General features: G+C 41.0%; 1 protein-coding gene across 9 annotated transcripts; it reads right to left on the reverse strand.

Annotated features, from left to right (window-relative positions):
* Nucleotides 1-87: 87 nt before the first annotated feature.
* Nucleotides 88-21,239, reverse strand: LOC139029048 (centrosomal protein of 104 kDa-like). 9 transcript variants are annotated; one of them, XR_011481302.1, is made up of 5 exons: nt 21,150-21,239; nt 20,495-20,619; nt 8,007-15,072; nt 3,428-3,627; nt 88-1,454 (listed from the first exon to the last, which is right to left on the reverse strand). XR_011481302.1 is itself a non-coding variant. In XM_070447903.1 (4 exons), exons 1-4 carry the CDS (start codon nt 21,188-21,190, stop codon nt 8,106-8,108), a joined length of 300 nt encoding a protein of 99 aa, XP_070304004.1. In that variant the 5' UTR covers nt 21,191-21,239; the 3' UTR covers nt 5,817-8,105. The 9 variants fall into 9 exon arrangements, 3 of the variants coding, with proteins under 3 accessions (XP_070304004.1, XP_070304002.1, XP_070304003.1); XR_011481300.1 differs by having other exon boundaries at nt 88-3,627; XR_011481298.1 differs by lacking the exons at nt 88-1,454; nt 3,428-3,627 and having other exon boundaries at nt 5,808-8,155; nt 10,957-15,072.
* Nucleotides 21,240-21,266: the final 27 nt, after the last annotated feature.

Here is a 21,266-nt window from a genome sequence, read left to right on the forward strand (position 1 = left end):
GAGAGAGAAGACGAGATGAGAGAAGAGAGATGTTTAGAGACAGAGAGAAGAGAGAGAGAGAGAGAGAGAGAGAGAGAGAGAGAGAGAGAGAGAGAGAGAGAGAGAGAGAGAGAGAGAGAGAGAGGTTGTCCAGACTCAGACTGTTTTAACACTCTTGGTTTGAAAGAGAAAGAAAACAGTTATGAGCTGAACATAACAGTATGCCAGTGGAAAGGAGGACAGTAGCAGGTCAGCCAACTGTGGTTTGTGACTATAATGATTTCCCATTGTAGCCAATTCAGTTGCAGTAATTCCGTTACTGATATTTTGTAATTCCGTTACCAATTTGTTTGAATCACTTAATAATTAATCAACAAAATTGATATCAGTAAAATCACTATAACTAATTTGGTAGGTCTACCATTACTTGCTACTTCTGTGAATTTTCATTATCCTCTCTCCACATGCAGGAGAGAATTAGAAATGAGAAGTTACTGTATGTGGTTTTTTGGTAATGGAATTACAGGGCACAAGGCAATATTTCTTTAATTTACAGAAGGTAAACAATTTCTCCAAAACTAAATATAAGTGTTAATATTAGTTGGCAGGGGTTTTRACGTCAACATGATTGTATTTTGATGCATTTCTGATACATTTTAAGAGTTTTTCTGGCAGATGTTTTCTAATACCCCTTTTCCATCTGTTAATCCAGAAATCAAAGCCTTTACTTACTCCTAATTCTTAAGAAGGAAAATTTAAAAAATATTTTAAAATCCACTGAATGCCTTGATTTCCCCGATGCTTAGCTTTCACGTTGGGTCGTTTTCGATGGAAATGCCCTGTGCAAACGACCCTCTTAAACTGCTTGAGCAATATTTAGTCTTTGTTCACAAACTACTCAGTGCACACACTTATTCTCTGTTCATAAAAACACATGACTGTGAAAAGGTAACCATAATCACCTCCCCCAGTGCAGGTTTCCCACAGCGTGGGTTTGATTGGCCTCCATAAATCAGCCCCAGGCAACAAGAGAGCTGTTAGTCATTGTGACACAGGGCAGGTAGCTAGCCCTTATTTCATGTTCTACATGTTGTATGTAACTTCAATCTGGGCCAAGTGTGGTTAAAGGCACTAAAAGGTGAACATGTAAACCTACTGTTCTGAGTGATAAAGAACACGACCCCCCAGGCATCACAACTGCCAGTCAATTATCACACCTAGGTTAAATAGGGAGAGTCTGTGTCCCAAATGGCACCCTATTCATACGATGTCATCTAGGACACACGCAAATACCGAATACGGTGCCATTTGAAACTCAGAGACGATACTTTAACCTGGAGGGCCTTCTTGACCAGAAAAACTGCTGCCCTCAGTTCCTCCTTGGGTGTCCCAGCCGATACTTCTGTCAGCTTCTTGTAGATGTCCTACCGGGAAGATGCCCTGCTGCCTAAGGTTTTTGAATATGCTCCAGCCACCTAGGGCAGATGTGCGGCAGGAGTATTGGAGAGTAAGTCAGTCAGTCAGTTTCTGGGCAGGTTTGTATTTGTATTTATTATGGATCCCCATTAGTTCCTGCCAAAGCAGCAGCTACTCTTCCTGGGGTCCAGCAAAATTAAGGCAGTTTATACAATTTTAAAAACATTACAATACATTCACAGATTTTTGTGTTGCTTCACAGTCCCTGCTGTTGCATAAGGTGTTTTTGAATCTTTTTTTTATATAAAATTTTACTGCTTGCGTCAGTTACTTGATGTGGAATTGAGTTCCATGTAGTCATGGCTCTATGTAGTACTGTGTGCCTCCCATAGTCTGTTCTGGACTTGGGGACTTTGAAGAGACCTCTTGTGGCATGTCTTGTGGGGTATGCATGGGTGTCCAAGCTGTGTGCCAGTAGTTTAGACAGACAGCTTGGTGCATTCAACATGTRAATACCTCTCATAAATAAAAGTWGMGATGAAGTCAATCTCTCCTCCACTTTCAGCCAGGAGAGATTGACATACATATTATTTTAATATTAGCTCTCTGTGTACATCCAAGGGCCAGCCGTGCTGCCCTGTTCTGAGCCAATTGCAATTTTCCTAAGTCCTTTATTATAGACAGACTTCTCCCCATCTTAGCTAATACTGCATTAATATATTTTGACCATGACAGTTTACAATCTAGTGTTACTCCAAGCAGTTTAGTCATCTCAACTTGCTCAATTTCCACATTATTTATTACAAGATTTAGTTGAGGTTTAGGGTTTAGTGAGTGTTTTGTTCAAAATACAATGCTTTTAGTTTTAGAAATATTTAGGTGTAATTTACTCCTTGCCACCCACTCTGAAACTAACTGCAGCTCTTTGTTGAGTGTTGCAGTCATTTCAGTCGCTGTAGTAGCTGACAAGTATAGTGTTGAGTCATCCGCATACATAGACACTCTGGCTTTACTCATGTCGTTCATAAAAATTGAAAAAAGCAAGGGGCCTAAACAGCTACCTGGGTAATTCCTGATTCCAACTGGATTATATTTGAGAGGCTTCCATTAAAGAACTCCCTCTGTGTTCTGTTAGACAAGTAACTCTTTATCCACATTACAGCAGGGGGTGTAAAGCCACAACACAAGTTTTTCCAGCAGCAGGCTATGATTGACAATGTCAAAAGCTGCACTGAAGTCTAACGAGACAGCCCCCACAATAATTTTATCATCAATTTCTCTCAGCCAATCATCAGTCATTTGTGTAAGTGCTGTGCTTTTTGAGTGTCCTTCCCTATAAGCATGCTGAAATTCTGTTGTCAATTTGTTTACTGTGAAAAAGCATTGTATCTGGTAAAACACAATTGTTTCCAGAAGTTTACTATGGTTGGTAACAGGCTGATTGGTCAGCTATTTGAGCCAGTAAAGGGGGCTTTACTATTCTTGGGTAGCGGGATGACTTTAGCTTCCCTCCAGGCCTGAGGGCACACACTCTCTATTATGCTTAAATTGAAGATGTGACAAATAGGAGTGGCAGTATCGTCTGCTATTATCCTCGGGAATTTTTCATCCAGATTGTCAGACCCCGGTGGCTTGTCATTGTTGATAGACAACAATAGTTTTTCACCTCTTCCACACTGTACAATTCTTGTATTTCATAATTATACTTGGATGTGTAGTGTCAGCATCCCTAAGTTTTATTATCTTGCCAATGAAAAAGTAATTAAAGTAGTAGGCAATATCAGTGGGCTTTGTGATGAATGGGCCATCTGATTCAATGAATGAAGGAGCCGAGTTGGCTTTTTCCCCAAAATTTTTATTTAAGGTTCCCCAAAGCTTTTTACTGTCATTCTTTAAATAATTTATCTTTGTTTCATAGTACGAGACACACATCATGCAAGGTCTCTGTTTTTCTGTCTGGGCTTTTCTGTATTCGTGTGTGATTGTGTGTGTTGTGCGTGCATGCATACGTGCTTGCGTGTATTTATCTCACCAGTCTGTCTCCATACACCTCAATTGGGATGCTGGCCTCTCTCTGGGCTCTCTCTGTGAGGAGCTCAGGCTCCCCGGTCAACCCAGGGCTATGGAGGGTGGTGACCAGTGGAGAGGGGACTCCTCAGGCTGGCTCTGGGCTGTCTCCTCCTTCCTCTGCAGGGCAGGTAGGGGTCTCTTGTCATAAGGCAGGGCGGTGAGCTGTGAATACAGTCATTCAATGGAACACCAATGTCAAATGTATAACTTTAGTTTAATTCATGTTGTTGTGGAAAATTAGATCCAAAGATTAAGGCTGAGATTAGTTTAGATAATGTTTCTATATAGATCTAGATAGAATATTTAAGCATGTTTACATTTATTACACCTAGATATCGCAAGTGTTGAGAAATGTTCAGTGTTCAAGAGAAACAGATCATGTAATAGGCCAAACAGACTGAGCTGGAAAGACTGGTGAAAGAAAGGCCTCTTGAAAAGATTGATTGATTGATTGATTCTCATTCCTGGTCCTGGGGACCCAAAGGGGTGCACATTTTAGTTTTTTCCCTAGCACTACACACGTGATTCAAATCAACAACTCCTCATCAGGCTTTGATGATTTGAATCAAGTGTGTAGTGCTAGGGCAAAAACCCAGGACCAGGATTGAGATCCACTGGATTAGATGATCTACTAAAACAAATGTGGCTTTCATTAACTATAATGTCATTGAATATATCATGATTTATAGTACTCCCTCTATGAAGAGCCAAGGTATAATATATATTCCAAGTACAACTCTGCCAGCCAACTGGCACAATACTCCTGTTCTGTAAAAGGCTAAAAGTCGAGCCTTCCAGCCAGGTTGGCACACGCTAAAGTCACCCAACTGTTTCACACTTTTAATTAAATTGTGAAACTCAATCTGTCTGTGGTCACACTGGTGAGTAAACCATATAAACGCTTGGTCATAATCCCATGTTTGATCGTTCCAAACACCTCTGCAGCTTAAAATGAGGGCCCCAGTGTTAGGGATGGTCATGAGTAATCGAGTACTCGAACAGACATCAAAACTCAAAACTTTAACCAAAGATCACTTTTTTTTCACATATTGTAAAACTATTTGGTGGAATGTGCTTTGTGGCTGCACAAACGTGTAAGTGAAACTTGGGCTCGAAAATGTTTATGTCTTCTTGAAGACAACGATAATTTGCTTTGACTCTAGTGTTCCAAGCCAAGCATCACACAGTTCTTCTCCCTAAATTTCCTTTCAAGTGGAATTGCTAATCCATTTAGAAAATTCCCAAAACAGGCATTATAAACTATACTGAACAAAAATATAAACGAAACATGCAAAGTGTTGAAATAAAAGATCCCCGGAATTTTCAATACGCACAAAAAGCTTATTTCTCTAAAATGTTGTGCACAAATTTGTTTACATCCCTGTTAGTAACCATTTCTCCTTTTCCAAGATAATCCCTACACCTGAGGCTTATCGATAAATTGATTAAACAGCATGATCATTACACAGGTGCACCTTGTGCTGGGGACAAAAAAAGGCCACTATAAAATGTGTAGTTTTGTCACACAACACAATGCCACAGATTTCTCAAGTTTTGAGGGAGTGTGCAATTGGCTGCAGGAATGACAACATAGCTGTTGCCATGCCAGAAAATGTKATGTTAATTTCTCTACTATATGCCAGCTCCAACCAGCCTCACATCCGCAGACCACGTGTATGGCGTTGTGTGGGCTAGCGGTTTGCTTAGGTCAACGTTGTGAACCCCATGGTGGTGGTGAGGTTATGGTATGGGCAGGCATAAGCTACGTACAATGAACACAATTGCATTTTATCGATGGCAGTTTGAATGCACAGAGATACTGTGACGAGATCCTGAGGCCAAGTGTCGTGCCATTCATCCGCTGCCATCACAACATGTTTCAGCATGATAATGCAAGGATCTGTACACAATTCCTGGAGGCTGAAAATGTTCCCGTCCCTGCATACTTACAAGACATGTCACCCATTGAGCATGTTTGGGATGCTCTGGATCGACGTGTACGGCAGCATGTTCCAGATCCTGACAATATCCAGCAACTTTGCACAGCCATTGAAGAGGAGTGGGACAACATTCCACAGGCCACAATCAACAGCCTGATTAACTCTATGCGAAGGAGATGTGTCGTACTACTAGGCAAATGGTGGCCACACCAGATACGGACTGTTTTTCTGATCCAAGACCCTACCTTTTTGTTAAGGTATCTGTGACCAACAGATATCTGTATTTCCAGTAAGGTTAAATCCATAGATTAGTGCCAAATGTATTTATTTAAATTGACTGATTTCCTTATTTGAACTTAAACTCAACTTTAAAATTGTTGCATGTTGCGATTATATTTTTGTTCAGTATAAATCGAACGTCAGTATATCGAAAAGAAGACCGATTTTGGTTTGTAACCCTGAGAAAATTGTCTTCCAACTCGCTTCAAATGATCACCCTTTGAGAATAACTGTTCCAGACACAAGATGCGCATCACTTAGCAATGGCAAGTTTTGTCATTTGGAAAAATATTCTGTTCTATTTTATATATTACATCATGCTTTTTACTATAGCATACGGTCCCTTCAGAAAGTATTCATACCCCACGACTTATTCCACATTTTCTCGTGTTACAGCCTGAATTCAAAATGCATTAAATTACACACAATACTCCATAATGACAAAGTGAAACCATGTTTTTAGAAATGTTTTTATTTACAAAAATTATGTGAAACATAAAGATCTAATTTACGTAACTATTCACACCCCTGAGTCAATACTTTGTAGTATTACCTTTGGCAGCGATTACAGCTGTTAGTCTTTCTGGTTAAATCTCTAAAAGTTTTCCACACCTGGATTGCACAACATTTGCCCATTATTCTTTTCAAAATTCTTCAAGCTCTGTCAAATTGGTTGTTGATCATTGCTAGAAAACCATTTTCAGGTCTTGCCATAGATATTCAAGTAGATTTAAGTCAAAACTGTAACTTGGCCACTCTTCTGGTGTAAAGCAGACTAAACCAGGTTTTCCTCTAAGATTTTGCCTGTGTTTAACGACTGGAGAGTGATGGGTGTGGAGTCAGACGCAGAGAGCAGAAGGCTGACGGGAAAAACGCTTTAATGTCCTTTCGTAAAGTAACCAGTTACAAACATGGGTGAAGCCCAAAACACAGGTGCAACAAACCCAAAACCATAGTTACTAAAAATACCGGACAGCGACAACTCAAAAGAACACAAACACCACATACGTCAAATAACAACAAGCCCGCACAAACACCAGCGGGCTAAACGAACTTAAATAACACCCATCCCAAAACCCCAACAAGGAACAGGTGAAAACAATTAGACACAACCAAACGAAAAGGAAAAAGGGATCGGTGGCAGCTAGTAGACCGGCGACGACGACCGCCAAGCGCCACCCGAACAGGAAGGGGAGCCACCTTCGGTGGTATTCGTGACACTGTGCTTGCCTCCATTCTATTTCTCTTTTATCCTGAAAAACTCCCCAGTCATTAACTTTTACAAGCATATCCATAACATGATGCAGACACCACTATGCTTGAAAATATGGAGAGTGGTACTCAGTAATGTGTTGTATTTGATTTGGCCCAAACAAATTTTTGTTTTTATTCAGGACAAAAAGTGAATTGCTTCGCCACATTTTTTGCAGTATTACTTTAGGTCCTTGTTGCAGACAGGATGCAAGTTTTTGAATATTTTTTATTCTGTACAAGCTTCCTTCTTTTCACTCTGTCAACTTGGTTAGTATTGTGGCGTAACTACAATGTTGTTGATCCATCCTCAGTTTGATCCTATCAAAACCAATAAGCTCTGTAATTGTTTTAAAGTTGCCATTGGCCTCATGGTGAAATCCCTCATGAAAGATGCCTGTATCTTTGTAGTGACTGGTTGTATTGATACACCATCCAAAGTGTAATTCACCATGCTCAAAGGGATGTTCAATGTCAACTTTTTTTTTTTTTTACCCATCTACCAATAGGTGCCCTTCTTTGCGAGGCATTGGAAAACCTCCCTGGTCTTTGTGGTTGAATCGATGTTTGAAATTCACTGCTCAACTGAGGGACCTTACAGATAATTGTATGTGTGGGGTACAGAGATGAGGTAGTCATTCAAAAATCATGTTAAACACTATTATTGCATACAGAGTGAGTCCATGCAACTTATTATGTGACTTGTTAAGCACATTTTTAACTCCTGAACTTATTTAGCTTTGCCATAACAAATAAGAAAGGGGTTGAATACATATTGACTCAAGACATTTCAGCTTAATTTTAAAATTAATTTGTAAAAATTTCAAGCAACATAATTCCACTTTTACATGATGGGGTATTGTGTGTAGGCCAATTTTAAATTCAGGCAGTAACACAACAAAATGTGGGAAAAGTAAAGGGGTTTGAATACTTTCTGAAGGTGCTGTACTGTAGGTGTCTTGACTGTGATAAGGGCTCGGGAAATAAGATAAATGAACAAAACAAGGCATTAACTTAAGGTCCCAGTCACAACTATTGAAATGACCCAAGAAGCCACATAGAGCCACTGACTGTGCCCATGTCCAGTAGGTTGTGGACCTCCAGATGATGGTACACTGTCTGGTACTCCTCCATCTGCTCCTTCTTCTTCTTGGCCGTGTCGTAGTCCTCCTACTCAATGGCACAGCGCTTCTCCACGTTGGATCGGCCCAGGCATTCTCCTACCGAGCCCAGTCACACATGGGGACAGATGGAGAAGGAAGGAGGCACATGAATGGATAAAGAGAAAGACAGAGTGGTTTTGAAAGGTTATTTTTTGTGTTTAACTATTTTCATGTCCATGAATGGACGACCAAAGGTCCAGATGTCAAACTATATCTTAAATTGTTCAACAGGACCGCATATGAAATAAAAATAGTTTAGTCCTCCTTAAATTGTGGTTACTATGCAACAGGTCATTGCCATGCCCCCAGAGCATCACGGTATTACATGGACGGAATCGTTAATGTTTACTAGCTGGTATCCCAAATGGCACCATATTTACTTTATAGTGCACTACTTTTGACCAGGGCCCATGGGGTTCTGGTCAAAAGTAGTGCATTACATAGTGAATAGGGTGCCATTTTGGACACAAACCATAGGTTCCAGTAAGTCCAATGTGTAATTTTACTGGGAAATTTCATAGAACTGAGGGAGCTTGCTAGTCGGTGCCAGGTAACACATTTATTTATATAAGTCTACTGCATTAGCTACTAATGTGACAGACAATTAGTAGTAGACATATTTCAAGTATGTGACAATATGAAGTAATATCTTTTTCTATCAATCCTGCATAGGTGTGAGTTATGCCATCAAGGAGCTATGGAGAGAGTTTCGGCTAGATCACCTTGGCAACAGCAGTGTATGCAATGCTAAGAGGCGTTTGGGTTGGAAAGAAACCGTTCTTTGGTTACAGGCTAGCGTCTGGTTTGTCACAACAAAGAAAAAACACTCACTGGCCTTCACCGCAGCTGTTGTGCTTATTAAGTATTCATGGTTGGTATGACGACCGCATACACATAGGTGGTTGGTGACAGGAATCTGAACAATGTTTAATGACTACGATTACAGACACGGACAAAATCAGACTGCAAAATTGCAAATCAATAAGGAAGTGAAAAAGTCAAAAGATGAATTCAAAGACTTGATATTGAGTATACTGTATGTGTAAATTTGTAATGCAATGATAGCGTCTCTACACTACATGATCAAAAGTATGTGGACACCTGCTCATCAAACATCTCATTCCAGAATCATGGGCATTAATATTAGTATGGAGTTGGTCCCCCCTATGCTGCTATAACAGCCTCCACTCTTCTGGGAAGGCTTTCCACTAGATGCTGGAACATTGCTGCGGGGACTTGCTTCCAGTCAGCCACAAGAGCATTAGTGAGGTCGGCCACTGATGTTGGGCGATTAGGCCTGGCTGACAGTCGGCGTTCCAATTCATCCCAAAGGTGTTTGATGGGGTTAAGGGCAGCGCTCTGCGCAGGCCAGTCAAATTCTTCCATACCGATCTCGACAAACCATTTCTTTATGAACCTCGCTTGTGCGCGGGGGCATTGTCATGCTGAAACAAGAAAGGGTCTTCCCCAAACTATTGCCACAAAGTTGGAAGCACAGAATCGTCTAGAATGTCATTGTACGACCATGAAGGCCATGTTAAGATTTCCCTTCACTGGAACTAAGGGGCCTAACCCTAACCATGAGAACCAGCCCCAGACCATTATTCCTCCTCCACCAAAACTTTACAGTTGGCACTATGCATTCGGGCATGTAGCGTTCTCCTGGCATCCGCCAAACCCAGATTCGTCTGTTAGACTGCCAGATGATAAAGCGTGATTCATCACTCCAGAGAATGTGTTTCCACTGCTCCAGAGTTCAATGGCGGCGAGCTTTACACCCCTCCAGCTGACGCTTGGCATTGCGTATGGTGATCTTAGGCTTGTGTGTGGCTGCTCGGCCATGGAAACCCATTTCATGAAGCCCCCGACGAACAGTTATTGCGCTGATGTTATTGCGCTGATGTTGCTTGCAGAGGCAGTTTGGAACTCGGTAGTGAGTGTTGCAACCGAGGACAGACGATTTGGACTTATCAGACCAAAGGACAGATTTCCACCGGTCTAATGTCCATTGCTCGTGTTTCTTGGCCCAAGCAAGTCTCTTCTTCATATTGGTGTCCTTTAGTAGTGGTTTCTTTGCAGGAATTCGACCATGAAGGCCTGATTCACGCAGTCTCCTCTGAATAGTTGATGAGATGTGTCTGTTATTTGAACTCTGTGAAGCATTTATTTGGGCTGCAATCTGAGGTGCAGTTAACTCTAATGAACTTATCGTCTGGAGCAGAGGAAACTCTGGGTCTTCCTTTCCTGTGGCAGTCCTCATGAGAGCCAGTTTCATAATAGTGCTTGATGGTTTTTGCGACTGCACTTGAAGAAACATTCAAAGATCTTGAAATGTTCCGTATTGACTGACCATGTCTTAAAGCTATGATGGACTGTCGTTACTCTTTGCTTATTTGAGCTGTTCTTGCCATAACATGGACTTGGTCTTTTACCAAATAGGGCTATATTCTGTATACCACCCCTACCTTGTCATAACACAACTGACTGGGTCAAATGCATTAAGGAAAGAAATTCCACAAATTAACTTTTAACAATGCACACCTGTTAATTGAAATGTATTCCAGATGACTACCTAATGAAGCTGGTTGAGAGAATGCCAAGAGTGTGCAAAGCTGTCATCAAGGAAAAGGGTGGCTACTTTGAAGAATCTTAATTATAAAATACATTTTGATTGTTTAACAGTTTTTTGGTTACTACTTCATTCCATGTGTTATTTCATAGTTTTGATGTCTTCACTAAGATTCTACAATGTATATCTAACTATGCAATACATATTTTCAGATCTACACAAGTTCCACGGGGAAATGGGGTATTGGGTATTTTTATTCAATTTCCACACAGAAAMACCCTAGAAGCACCTTTTGCAGGTCAGCGATAGCCTGCTTGAGTGTTTTGGCAAACTCTTATCTCTCCTGACGGACCATCTCCTGCTTCTTGTCATCCAGTAGGTGGATGATGTGGGCTATCATCAGGACCCCGATGATCGGGGTCCTGATACATGTCAAAAGCCAGGTCATCCAGAGGAGAGATGGACTCACACTTACTGAAAGAGACAATGGGATAGAGCCGCTTTTAATGCATAGAACATACTGTAGCCTCGGTTTAACTTGTAGATTATTAGGTACCCCAATTAGCCAAATTAGGTATTCAAAATATTACCTGAAATTGTGTGATTAGGTAAACAAATATTCTATACATTTGTAATGTACAGAGTATTGTTAGTACAGTCATTTACATGTTGTTGATGTTTTTATTTTTTATATATATAATATATTTTTACATCTATTGGATATTGCTATTTTTTCATACATTTGAATGAGTCTCAGAGTGACTATTTGACAACTATTCCAATTAAATTGTCATTTGTGTTTCTCTTTAGCCTGGATTCCTGGGCTTCTACGTTAGCCATTTCTATGAACAGACTGTAGCCCAAGATAAAGAGAAAAACATAACAATCGAAATGGCAAACAGTGGTAATTTAGAGGTCTTCTTGTACCCGAGGACAATCTAGACCCGACTGACAATGTTTATACGCCAAGTTGCTCTTCTGGTTAATGAAACTGTCTTTATATGTTGGCTAGCCCTTCTATAAGCTAATGAATTCACCTTATTAGCGTAAAATAAATATGCTACAGGCTATGCAGAGCCGTGGTCGGGTCCATTCGAGTCTATCAGCTGTAGTTACATAGCTCCGATGACAATCAAACCGAGGGAAAAATAAAAAATTGGGACCCAGGCCCGCTTGTGTCCCGGGGCGGGTCTCAGGTGCTCGGGTTCGGGTGGACCCGTGAAGACCTCTAGTGGCGATCATGTCAACTTCCAGGCTGTTTTTTTATTTATTAAACAGCATTGTCACAAAGCACTTCACAGGCCAATGAGCCTTCAACCCTACCCCATGCATGTTGCAACCAAGGCGGTCACGTGCTGACTGCTGTTAAGGTAGTGCTCAATCAGCTTCTCTCTGCTTAGCTGTGGGCAAACAGAGGTACAATTAACCTCTCTCAATGACAGGTCTCAAAACACACAGCGAAAAGGCACAGGTCATCTGCTCAGTAAAACACTACTATCACAACCAACTGACTCATTATTATGGAAACCCAAATGGGGCATATTCCAGTTGTAAATTAGAGAACTAATAGTAACATGGACGATATGAGGACTACTCAACTCTGTATATAATAGATGAGGCAAGTCATCAGAGCTAGGTGATCTACCACAAGTAGTCTCGTCAATTCACGTACATCTACACATCTCAATGATATGACCAGAACTAGTACAGCATGCAGCACTCAATATACTTCAATATGTCACTCTATAGGTTTCATCTGTACAATCACAACATACATGGAACAGTGAGAACACTAAAACCCTGAGAGATAACCAGGCCAGCTAACACTGTGGCCATGGTGGAGGTGCTTAAGCGTGGGATTAGAGAGCAACAATGTGGAGCTTGTCCCGTGGAATCTGCCTTCCTGTGTGTTGGAGAGGTAAGGCTGGACCACTCGTTGTAGGGTGAAGTTGCCCCTAGATGCTGATCTATGGTCAGTTTAGCATTTTCCTAATTAATGGTTAATGTTAGGCTTGAGGAAAGGGAAGCTGATCTTGGATCTGCAGCTAGGGGAAACTTCCACCCTGAGCTGGGCCACTCTCCTCCAGGGGCTGTCCGTCCGCAGGTCTATCTGATTACACTGGCTACGGCCTCCTCTGTGATTACTCTGCCCTCTGAGTCTGATTACCACATTCCTGCCCCATGTCCGTCAGGGCAAACACACACGCATACACACACACACGGCAATACAGGCACACACAGTGACCACCATGGAACCAGGCAACACTCTAACAAAAGAAAAACTGTGTCTGTGTGCATACTGTAAACATACACTGACACACAGTTACATAAACAGTGGAAAATGTGTTTTTCTATAGTTTCTTTTACATAAACACATTATGGACACATATTATAACATCAATAATATTCAGAAATATCAACTATTATTATCTGCAGATCAATGTAGGCCTATAATGTGTATATGGTTATAGTCATATGAAACTCAAAATGTTTTTGATTTTTACTGTACCATAGACTAACACTTCATGTGCTATACTCACTGTCCTGGGTTAAATGCTTACGGACAAGTCATGTAATCAGTCATGTCAATAAAAACATATCTCATGTAAATGGCTGTGTCGGAATACACATACTAGAGTACTACATTTCGGCGTTTAATAATCATATCGTATTTTCCGACTTATGTTCAGCTGATAATCAGATAAAGTTACGCGCTGTACCATAATGAACAAATGGTGGGAGTCAATGCAATAGCACATTAGATGATCCATTCAGAGTACTATTTTCAAAATGTCAACATACTATAAAACGTTATTTTTGGGAAAGTTGCACAACAATACCTTAAACCGAAATGTGTCTTCCACATTTAACCCAACCCTTCTGAATCAGAGAGGAGCGGGGGGCTGCCTTAATCGACGTCATCGGAGCCCGAGCAGTTGTTGTTGGGGGTTAACTGCCTTGCTCAAGGGCAGAACGGCATATTTTTACACCTTGCCGGCTCGGAACCAGCGATCTTTCGGTTACTGGCCCAACGCTCTTAACCGCTAGGCTGCCTGCCACCCACTTAAGTACACTAGTATGGGTATTCGGACACAATAATGACTTCACATTGGCAACCTCACAAACACAGCAGCTCCATCTGGCGTTTCACAGTAGTACTGCACCTTAAATATCCAGTAAAATAAAACACGAAAAAACACGTACACACGAGCAGCCACTTACAATAGTGTCAATAGCATTGCCATTCACATAATCTCCCAAAACATTTATGGCAACCAATGCAACCTGAAATGATAAACAAAAGCCTATGAAAAAAAATCGAATAAACAATGAAAATATATGAATGTGGTAGTATGTAAGTTCAATCAACAGGTTATGGGGAATTACTTAATGTGTAGTACCGGTAGGTAATGATTGACTGTGAGTGTGACATAGTGGAGTACCTGGTTGTAAAGGTTGCAGCGGTTGACATGGTTTCTGTGAAAGGTTATCCCGAGGTAAGTTCCAGTGGCATCCATGTGAACAGACTATAGAGAAACATAGAGAAACATATAAAGAGAAACATACCTATGGCAAAATGTGCATACCAATTCCTATTACTGTGAACATTTCTTGTAACAAAAATACAGTAAATGATGAAAATGTAGGCCTACACACTGAATGTACAAAACCTTTGGAAAACCTGCTCTTTCCATGACATAGACTAACCAGGTGAAACTGTGGGAAGCATTGGAGTCAACATGGGCCAGCATCCCTCTGGAACGTATTCGACACCTTGTATTGTCCATGCCCCGATGAATTGAGGCTGTTCTGAGGGCTAAAGGGGGTGCAACTCAAGAGTAGGAAGGTGTTCCTAATGTTTTGTACACTCAGTGTATATCATAATAGTAATATAGTTACTTAGCAATAACCAATGCTGAAGTTCACCATGTTCAATCACTATATGTGTGTCAAGTGGGAATTGAACCTACAACCTTGGTGTTCCCACCACCATGCTCCATAGAATCATAACCACAACAACAACATAGAGAACAGCAGAAGCAGACTGCCATCCAGGCTACATGATCCATCCAAGTAAGCCAGACGCATATACATCAGGGCACACATTTTCTATGGGACAAGGTCAGGTAGTCCCTCCCTGTTTCAGTCAATTTTCTTCCTTTTGGTGCCTAATGGATATGACCCCTGTTCGTGTTGGTCCGACATCTCTGTTCGCTGATTCTACTGACTCATCCTAATCTGCAGAGGGATCCAAAGAGACTAGGTTAGTGGGCCTCTGGTAGTCTGTCGCCGATGTGGAACTCTATCTTGCCTGAGATCAGGTACTGGTGGGCCAGCAGCTGCAGCTTACGGACCCGACTCTGACCTGCCAACTGCAGTGACCTCCTAAGGGTATGGACAGAACCTGTGGAAGAAACAAGTGAGGTTGGAACTTAGTTTTATTTATTTTTTATTAAATAATACAAAACATACACATACAAAAGACAACATACAGACACAAAAATAAAAATATCAACATCACTCCTGCCCAGATCCACCTGTTCTCACCCCTATCTCCAGTGCGTCCATATGACATCTCAAAATATGCAGACAGATGGGTTAAAAGTAAATTTACATTGTAATACTTCTGACAGCCAACTTTCGAACTCTGGCCAGAACTTTTCAACTTCATAACATTCCTAGAAGGCATGAATTATTGAGTCATTGTTAGTTTTACAATTACGACATGACTCTGTTGTTGTGCTGTAGAATTTGTGAATTTTGTCTATTGTATACAGTGGGGAGAACAAGTATTTTCCTACTTACAAAGCATGTAGAGGTCTGTCATTTGTATCATAGGTACACTTCAACTGTGAGAGACGGAATCTAAAACAAAAATCCAGAAAATCACATTGTATGATTTTTAAGTCATTAATTTGCATTTTATTGCATGACATAAGTATTTGATCACCTACCAACCAGTAAGAATTCCGMCTCTCACAGACCTGTTAGTTTTTCTTTAAGAAGCCCTCCTGTTCTCCACTCATTACCTGTTTGAACTCATTACCTGTATAAAAGACACCTGTCCACACACTCAATCAAACAGACTCCAACCTCTCCACAATGGCCAAGACCAGAGAGCTGTGTAAGGACATCAGGGATAAAAATGTAGACCTGCACAAGGCTGGGATGGGCTACAGGACAATAGGCAAGCAGCTTGGTGAGAAGGCAACAACTGTTGGCGCAATTATTAGAAAATGGAAGAAGTTCAAGATGACGGTCAATCACCCTCGGTCTGGGGCTCCATGCAAGATCTCACCTCGTGGGGCATCAATGATCATGAGGAAGGTGAGGGATCAGCCCAGAACTACACGGCAGGACCTGGTCAATGACCTGAAGAGAGCTGGGATCACAGTCTCAAAGAAAACCATTAGTAACACACTACGCCGTCATGGATTAAAATCCTGCAGCGCACGCAAGGTCCCCTGCTCAAGCCAGCACATGTCCAGGCCCGTCTGAAGTTTGCCAATGACCATCTGGATGATCCAGAGGAGGAATGGGAGAAGGTCATGTGGTCTGATGAGACAAAAATATAACTTTTTGGTCTAAAATCCACTCGCCGGTGTTGGAGGAGAAGAAGGATGAGTACAACCCAAGAACACCATCCCAACCGTGAAGCAGTGAGGTGGAAACATCATTCTTTGGGGATGCTTTTCTGCAAAGGGACAGGACGACTGCACCGTATTGAGGGAGGATGGATGGGGCCATGTATCGCGAGATCTTGGTCAACAACCCCCTTCCCTCAGTAAGAGCATTGAAGATGGGTCGTGGCTGGGTCTTCCAGCATGACAACGACCCGAAACACACAGCCAGGGCAACTAAGGAGTGGCTCGGTAAGAAGCATCTCAAGGTCCTGGAGTGGCCTAGCCAGTCTCCAGACCTGAACCCAATAGAAAATCTTTGGAGGGAGCTGAAAGTCCGTTTGCCAGCGACACCCCGAAACCTGAAGGATCTGGAGAAGGTCTGTATGGGGGAGTGGGCCAAAATCCCTGCTGCAGTGTGTGCAAACCTGGTCAAGAACTACAGGAAACGTATGATCTCTGTAATTGCAAACAAAGGTTTCTGTACCAAATATTAAGTTCTGCTTTTCTGATGTATCAAATACTTATGTCATGCAATAAAATCCAAATGAATTACTTAAAAATCATACAATGTGATTTTCTGGATTTTTGTTGACCTCTACATGCTTTGTAAGTAGGAAAACCTGCAAAATCGGCAGTGTATCAAATACTTCTTCTCCCCACTGTAATACATTCTATACATTAGTTTATACTAGATTAAGTGTACATTTTGGTTACCTGGTTTTCATTAGTTATGTTCAAGCATTCCCTCCATCTTGTGCTAATATCAGTTGTTTTTTATTCTTGGTTCAAATAGTTTATATTTTTTCCTAAGAGATTGTCAGTTGGATAGGCTCTCTGCAAGGTTTTGTATATCTTACCTATCATATGAATATCCTTCTCTGACTCAAATAGGATTCTCTCAAGATTGCTCTGATGTCCAAAAGATTTCAAATCAACATTTTGTGATATTAAACTTTTCAGTTGCACGTATCTGCAAATATCTACAATGGTCAGTCCAAAATGTAATTTTCGTGGAAATAATTGTATTTCTTGTTACCAAGGCATTTACGGTTTCTATGCCTTTAGTTTTCCAAATGGACCAATTTATCGGGAACATTCTGAAAAGCTATGCAATGATTGTTCCATAGAGTTGTGTTCTTTGTGAGTGATATTGGTTCTTGTAGAATTCATTTAAATGTCTTCCATATTGTTATAGTGTTCTTAACTATGAAGATGAGAAAAGATTCTGCGGGTGAGAATGCGCATTTCTTCAATATGTACCCATTGTTCTTCTTTAGTGTATTTAACAATGTCTCAAGTAAAAGCCTTGAGTGGCGAGTTGATACAATTCCAAGTCTGGGAGGTTAAAACCACCCTCAGACTTGGGGAAATGTAAAACTTCCCCTTTTAATTCTGAGTTTTATTTGCCCATATAAAGTATGTTATTTGCCCATATAAATTTGGATGGGTAATTGGTATTACCGAGAATAAATATAAAACCTTTGGGAGCCAGGCCATTCTGAAGACGTTTATTCTACCTGTAAGATTTATGTGAAGATTGTTCCATTTAAATAGATCTGCTTTCATATTGTTGAGTAATGGGATAAAGTTATCTTCATACACAGTGTACAAGACATTAGGAACACCTTCCTAATATTGAGTTGCACCCCCTTTTGTCCTCAGAACAGCCTCAATTCGTCAGGGCATGGACTCCACAAGGTGTTGAAAGCGTTCCACAGGGACGCTGGCCCATGTTGACTCCAATGCTTCCCACAGGTGCTTCCCACAGGTTGTCTGGATGTCCTTTGGGTAGTGGACCATTCTTGATACGCATGAGAAACTGCGTGAAAAACACGGCAGCATTGCAATTCTTGACACACTCAAACCAATGCGCCTTGCACCTACTACCATACCCCATTCAAAGGCACTTAAATATTTTGTCTTGCCCATTCACCCTCTGAATGGCACACATTCACAATCCATGTCTAAATTGTCTAATCTTTTAACCTGTCTTCTCCCCTACACTGATTGGAGTGGATTTAAAAAGTGACATTAATAAGGGATCACAGCTTTCACCTGGATTCACCTGGTTTGTCTATGTCATGGAAAGTTCCTAATGTTTTGTACACTCAGTGTATATTTAAGCAATAAGGCCCGAGGGGGTGTGGTATATGACCAATATATCACGGCTAAGGGCTGTTCTTATGCACGACGCAACGCAGAGTGCACAAATCCCCGAGATGAGCCTTATTGCTATTATAAACTTTTTTCCAATGTAATTAGAGCAGTAAAAATAACTGTTTTGTCATTCATTCAACAAACAACAATTATAAACTGGGTGTTTGAGCCCTGAATGCTGATTGGCTGACAGCCGTGGTATATCAGACCGTATACCACGGCTGTCAGCCAATCAGCATTCAGGGCTCAAACACCCAGTTTATAATTGTTGTTTGTTGTCACTTACTAAGCATACACCCTAGATAATTGGCACTCCCTCAGCTTTGGGACATTTGTGCATATAGCAGAGGTGTGCGTTAACGCTCAAATGGAGGGCCAAGGGGAAGGGACCAGTTTGGGATTGAGCATAAGTATGTGTCGTGTGTGTTTGTCAAATCAAATTTTACTCATCACATACTTCGTAAACAACAGGTGTAGACTAACAGTGAAACGCTTACTTACGGGCCCTTCCCAACAACGCAGAGAAAGAAAATAGAGAAATAACAGAAAAGTAAAGCACGTAATAACAGTGTACCAGTACCAGGGCCGGCGTTATGGGTGAGCCCGCCCTACCGTACCTCCTTGCCTGTCCATATAAAATATTGAAATATTGATTATTTATTTGACCAGGATGCACACCAACAGAAAGACACATCAATCTGAGATAAAGCATCCGCGCGAGCAAAATAGCGCCCCTCTGACGCTGTATGTGTAGACCAAGTATATAATGCTATCTGGACATAAGGAGTATGGCATGTCATATTTGGTCTGGCCAGGCAGCATCAAATCAAATTTTATTTGTCACATGTGCCTAATACAACAGGATACAACCTTACAGTGAAATGCTTACTTACAAGCCATTAACCAACAATGCAATTTAAAAAATACCCCCCCCCAAAATTAAATAAGAATAAGAAATAAAAGTAACATATAATTAAAGAGCAGCAGTAAAATAACAATAGCGAGGCTATATACAGGGGGTACTGGTACAGAGTCAATGTGCGGGGGCACCGGTTAGTCGAGGTAATTGAGGTAATATGTACATGTAGGTAGAGTTATTAAAGTGACTATGCATAGATAATAACAGAGAGGAGCAGCAGTGTAAAAGGGAGGGGGCAATGGAAATAGTCTGGGTAGCCATTTGACTAGATGTTCAAGAGTCTTATGGCTTGGGGGTAGAAGCTGTTTACAAGCCTCTTGGACCTACACTTGGCACTCCGGTACCGCTTTAGATACCTGGGCTACATTTAGTAAGACAAGAGGGCCACTGTTTCGCTCACTAGTTTCAGCAGAGAGGAAGAGGCGAAGCGAGAGGGCTCACTCTCACCAAAATCTGTAATAATATGCAGACCTAAGCTTGTCGCCTGCATTCACGCCTTTGGGACAAGGACTCGCATTGCTAGGGCGGAGACATGAGCATCTCGTCATTATAGGCTTCTCCCAAAGTAAATTCATGTTTTGCCAAAATTATATAATTACTCCTGTCTAAATAAAGTCATTCAAAATACCTTACAAGAGAGCTTGACTTAGCCACAGAGGATAATTAGTTTCTTAAATGTATTTTGCTGTGGATTGTTTCAAATCACAAGTGCATAGGCCTATACCTATTTGGGAAGCCAGCAATTTGGGCACCTCGCCTGGCTGATTAAAGTTGCAGCTGTCAGTGAAAAGCACCTTAAATATGTTAAGATAACGTGTCTAGGATATTATTAAAAAAAATTGAGACAAGAAGGGGAGGGATGTGTGGTGAAGATATGGGCATCTCTCTCCAGAATACATGCACTCAGCTCTCCAGAATGTGCTCCACTGTTGCACATAAATTGTTTAATTGTGAAATGTTTGCCTTTTGATTTATTAAAAAAAATCTAATTCTCATTACATGTGTAATCAGTAGGCCTAGTAAATGTACCATTAAAACCCATAATTTTGTTACATTAATTTCTGGTATTCTATCTCAGGCGAGCAGAATTTCGAGACAATTATGTATGTGTGTGTGTGAGTGTCTACCTGGCAGATCTCCAGCCATTGACAGAGGTGCATGGACCATCAGCTCCTTGCCACTAAAGTTATCTTCGTGATCGAAGGAGCTGACCACCGTGAATTCTATCTTCCGGGCATCTTGCTGCTGCACACTATCAAATATGGAGAAACATTAACATAATCTACCACTGAATATGACCTGAGTTATCTGAAGCACCTTTCACTATCAAATAGATAGGCTACACTGTAATTAGCTAGCTACTTAAACTCATAAACCATGGAAGTAATCTTTATCCTGGGATTTGGATAAACCTTGATAGCTAACTAACGTTACACTCTACAATGAATTGACATACTAATATTCAGATTATCCATATAGCTATCTAGCATATATGTGTTGGCTAACCTGGGATGTATTCTGCCATAATATTTTCAAATGTCGAATGTATGCCCCCCCCCKKAAAAAAGTTAAATACTGTAGCATACATTTAAATGCTCTAAACTATTACCTATGTTATTGCATTGTTTGCGTTTGACGTCCCTGCGGTGGGAAGGAATACGTTTACAGTTTCCTATTTAGAATTGTAAAACTCGTTGAATTAATATAAATACAGTGACACCTGACGCACAATAAAACCACAGTTTTAATACAAAGTATTTTCTATTATCAAGTATATCTTACCATGAACATAGCAAAAAAAATACAGCTTGCTCATATCCCATTTCATCTCTACAAGCACCGCTAACAACAACTAGTACACGTAGGTGCGCATGGGCAGCTCCATCGTCTCACCACGAA

Source organism: Salvelinus sp. IW2-2015, linkage group LG17, assembly GCF_002910315.2.
Source record: "Salvelinus sp. IW2-2015 linkage group LG17, ASM291031v2, whole genome shotgun sequence".
Lineage (NCBI taxonomy): Eukaryota > Metazoa > Chordata > Actinopteri > Salmoniformes > Salmonidae > Salvelinus > Salvelinus sp. IW2-2015.

Bases quoted from the DNA above. Each gene is read 5' to 3' on its own strand.
- LOC139029048 (XM_070447901.1), bottom strand. From the start codon at position 21,190: ATGGGATATGAGCAAGCTGTATTTTTTTTGCTATGTTCATG. The intron at 20,620-21,149 runs GTAAGATATACT...CATATTTGATAG, and splicing joins TTTTTTTTGCTATGTTCATG to TGTGCAGCAGCAAGATGCCC. The intron at 14,195-20,494 runs GTAGACACTCAC...GTTTCTCTATAG, and splicing joins AATGGCTGGAGATCTGCCAG to TCTGTTCACATGGATGCCAC.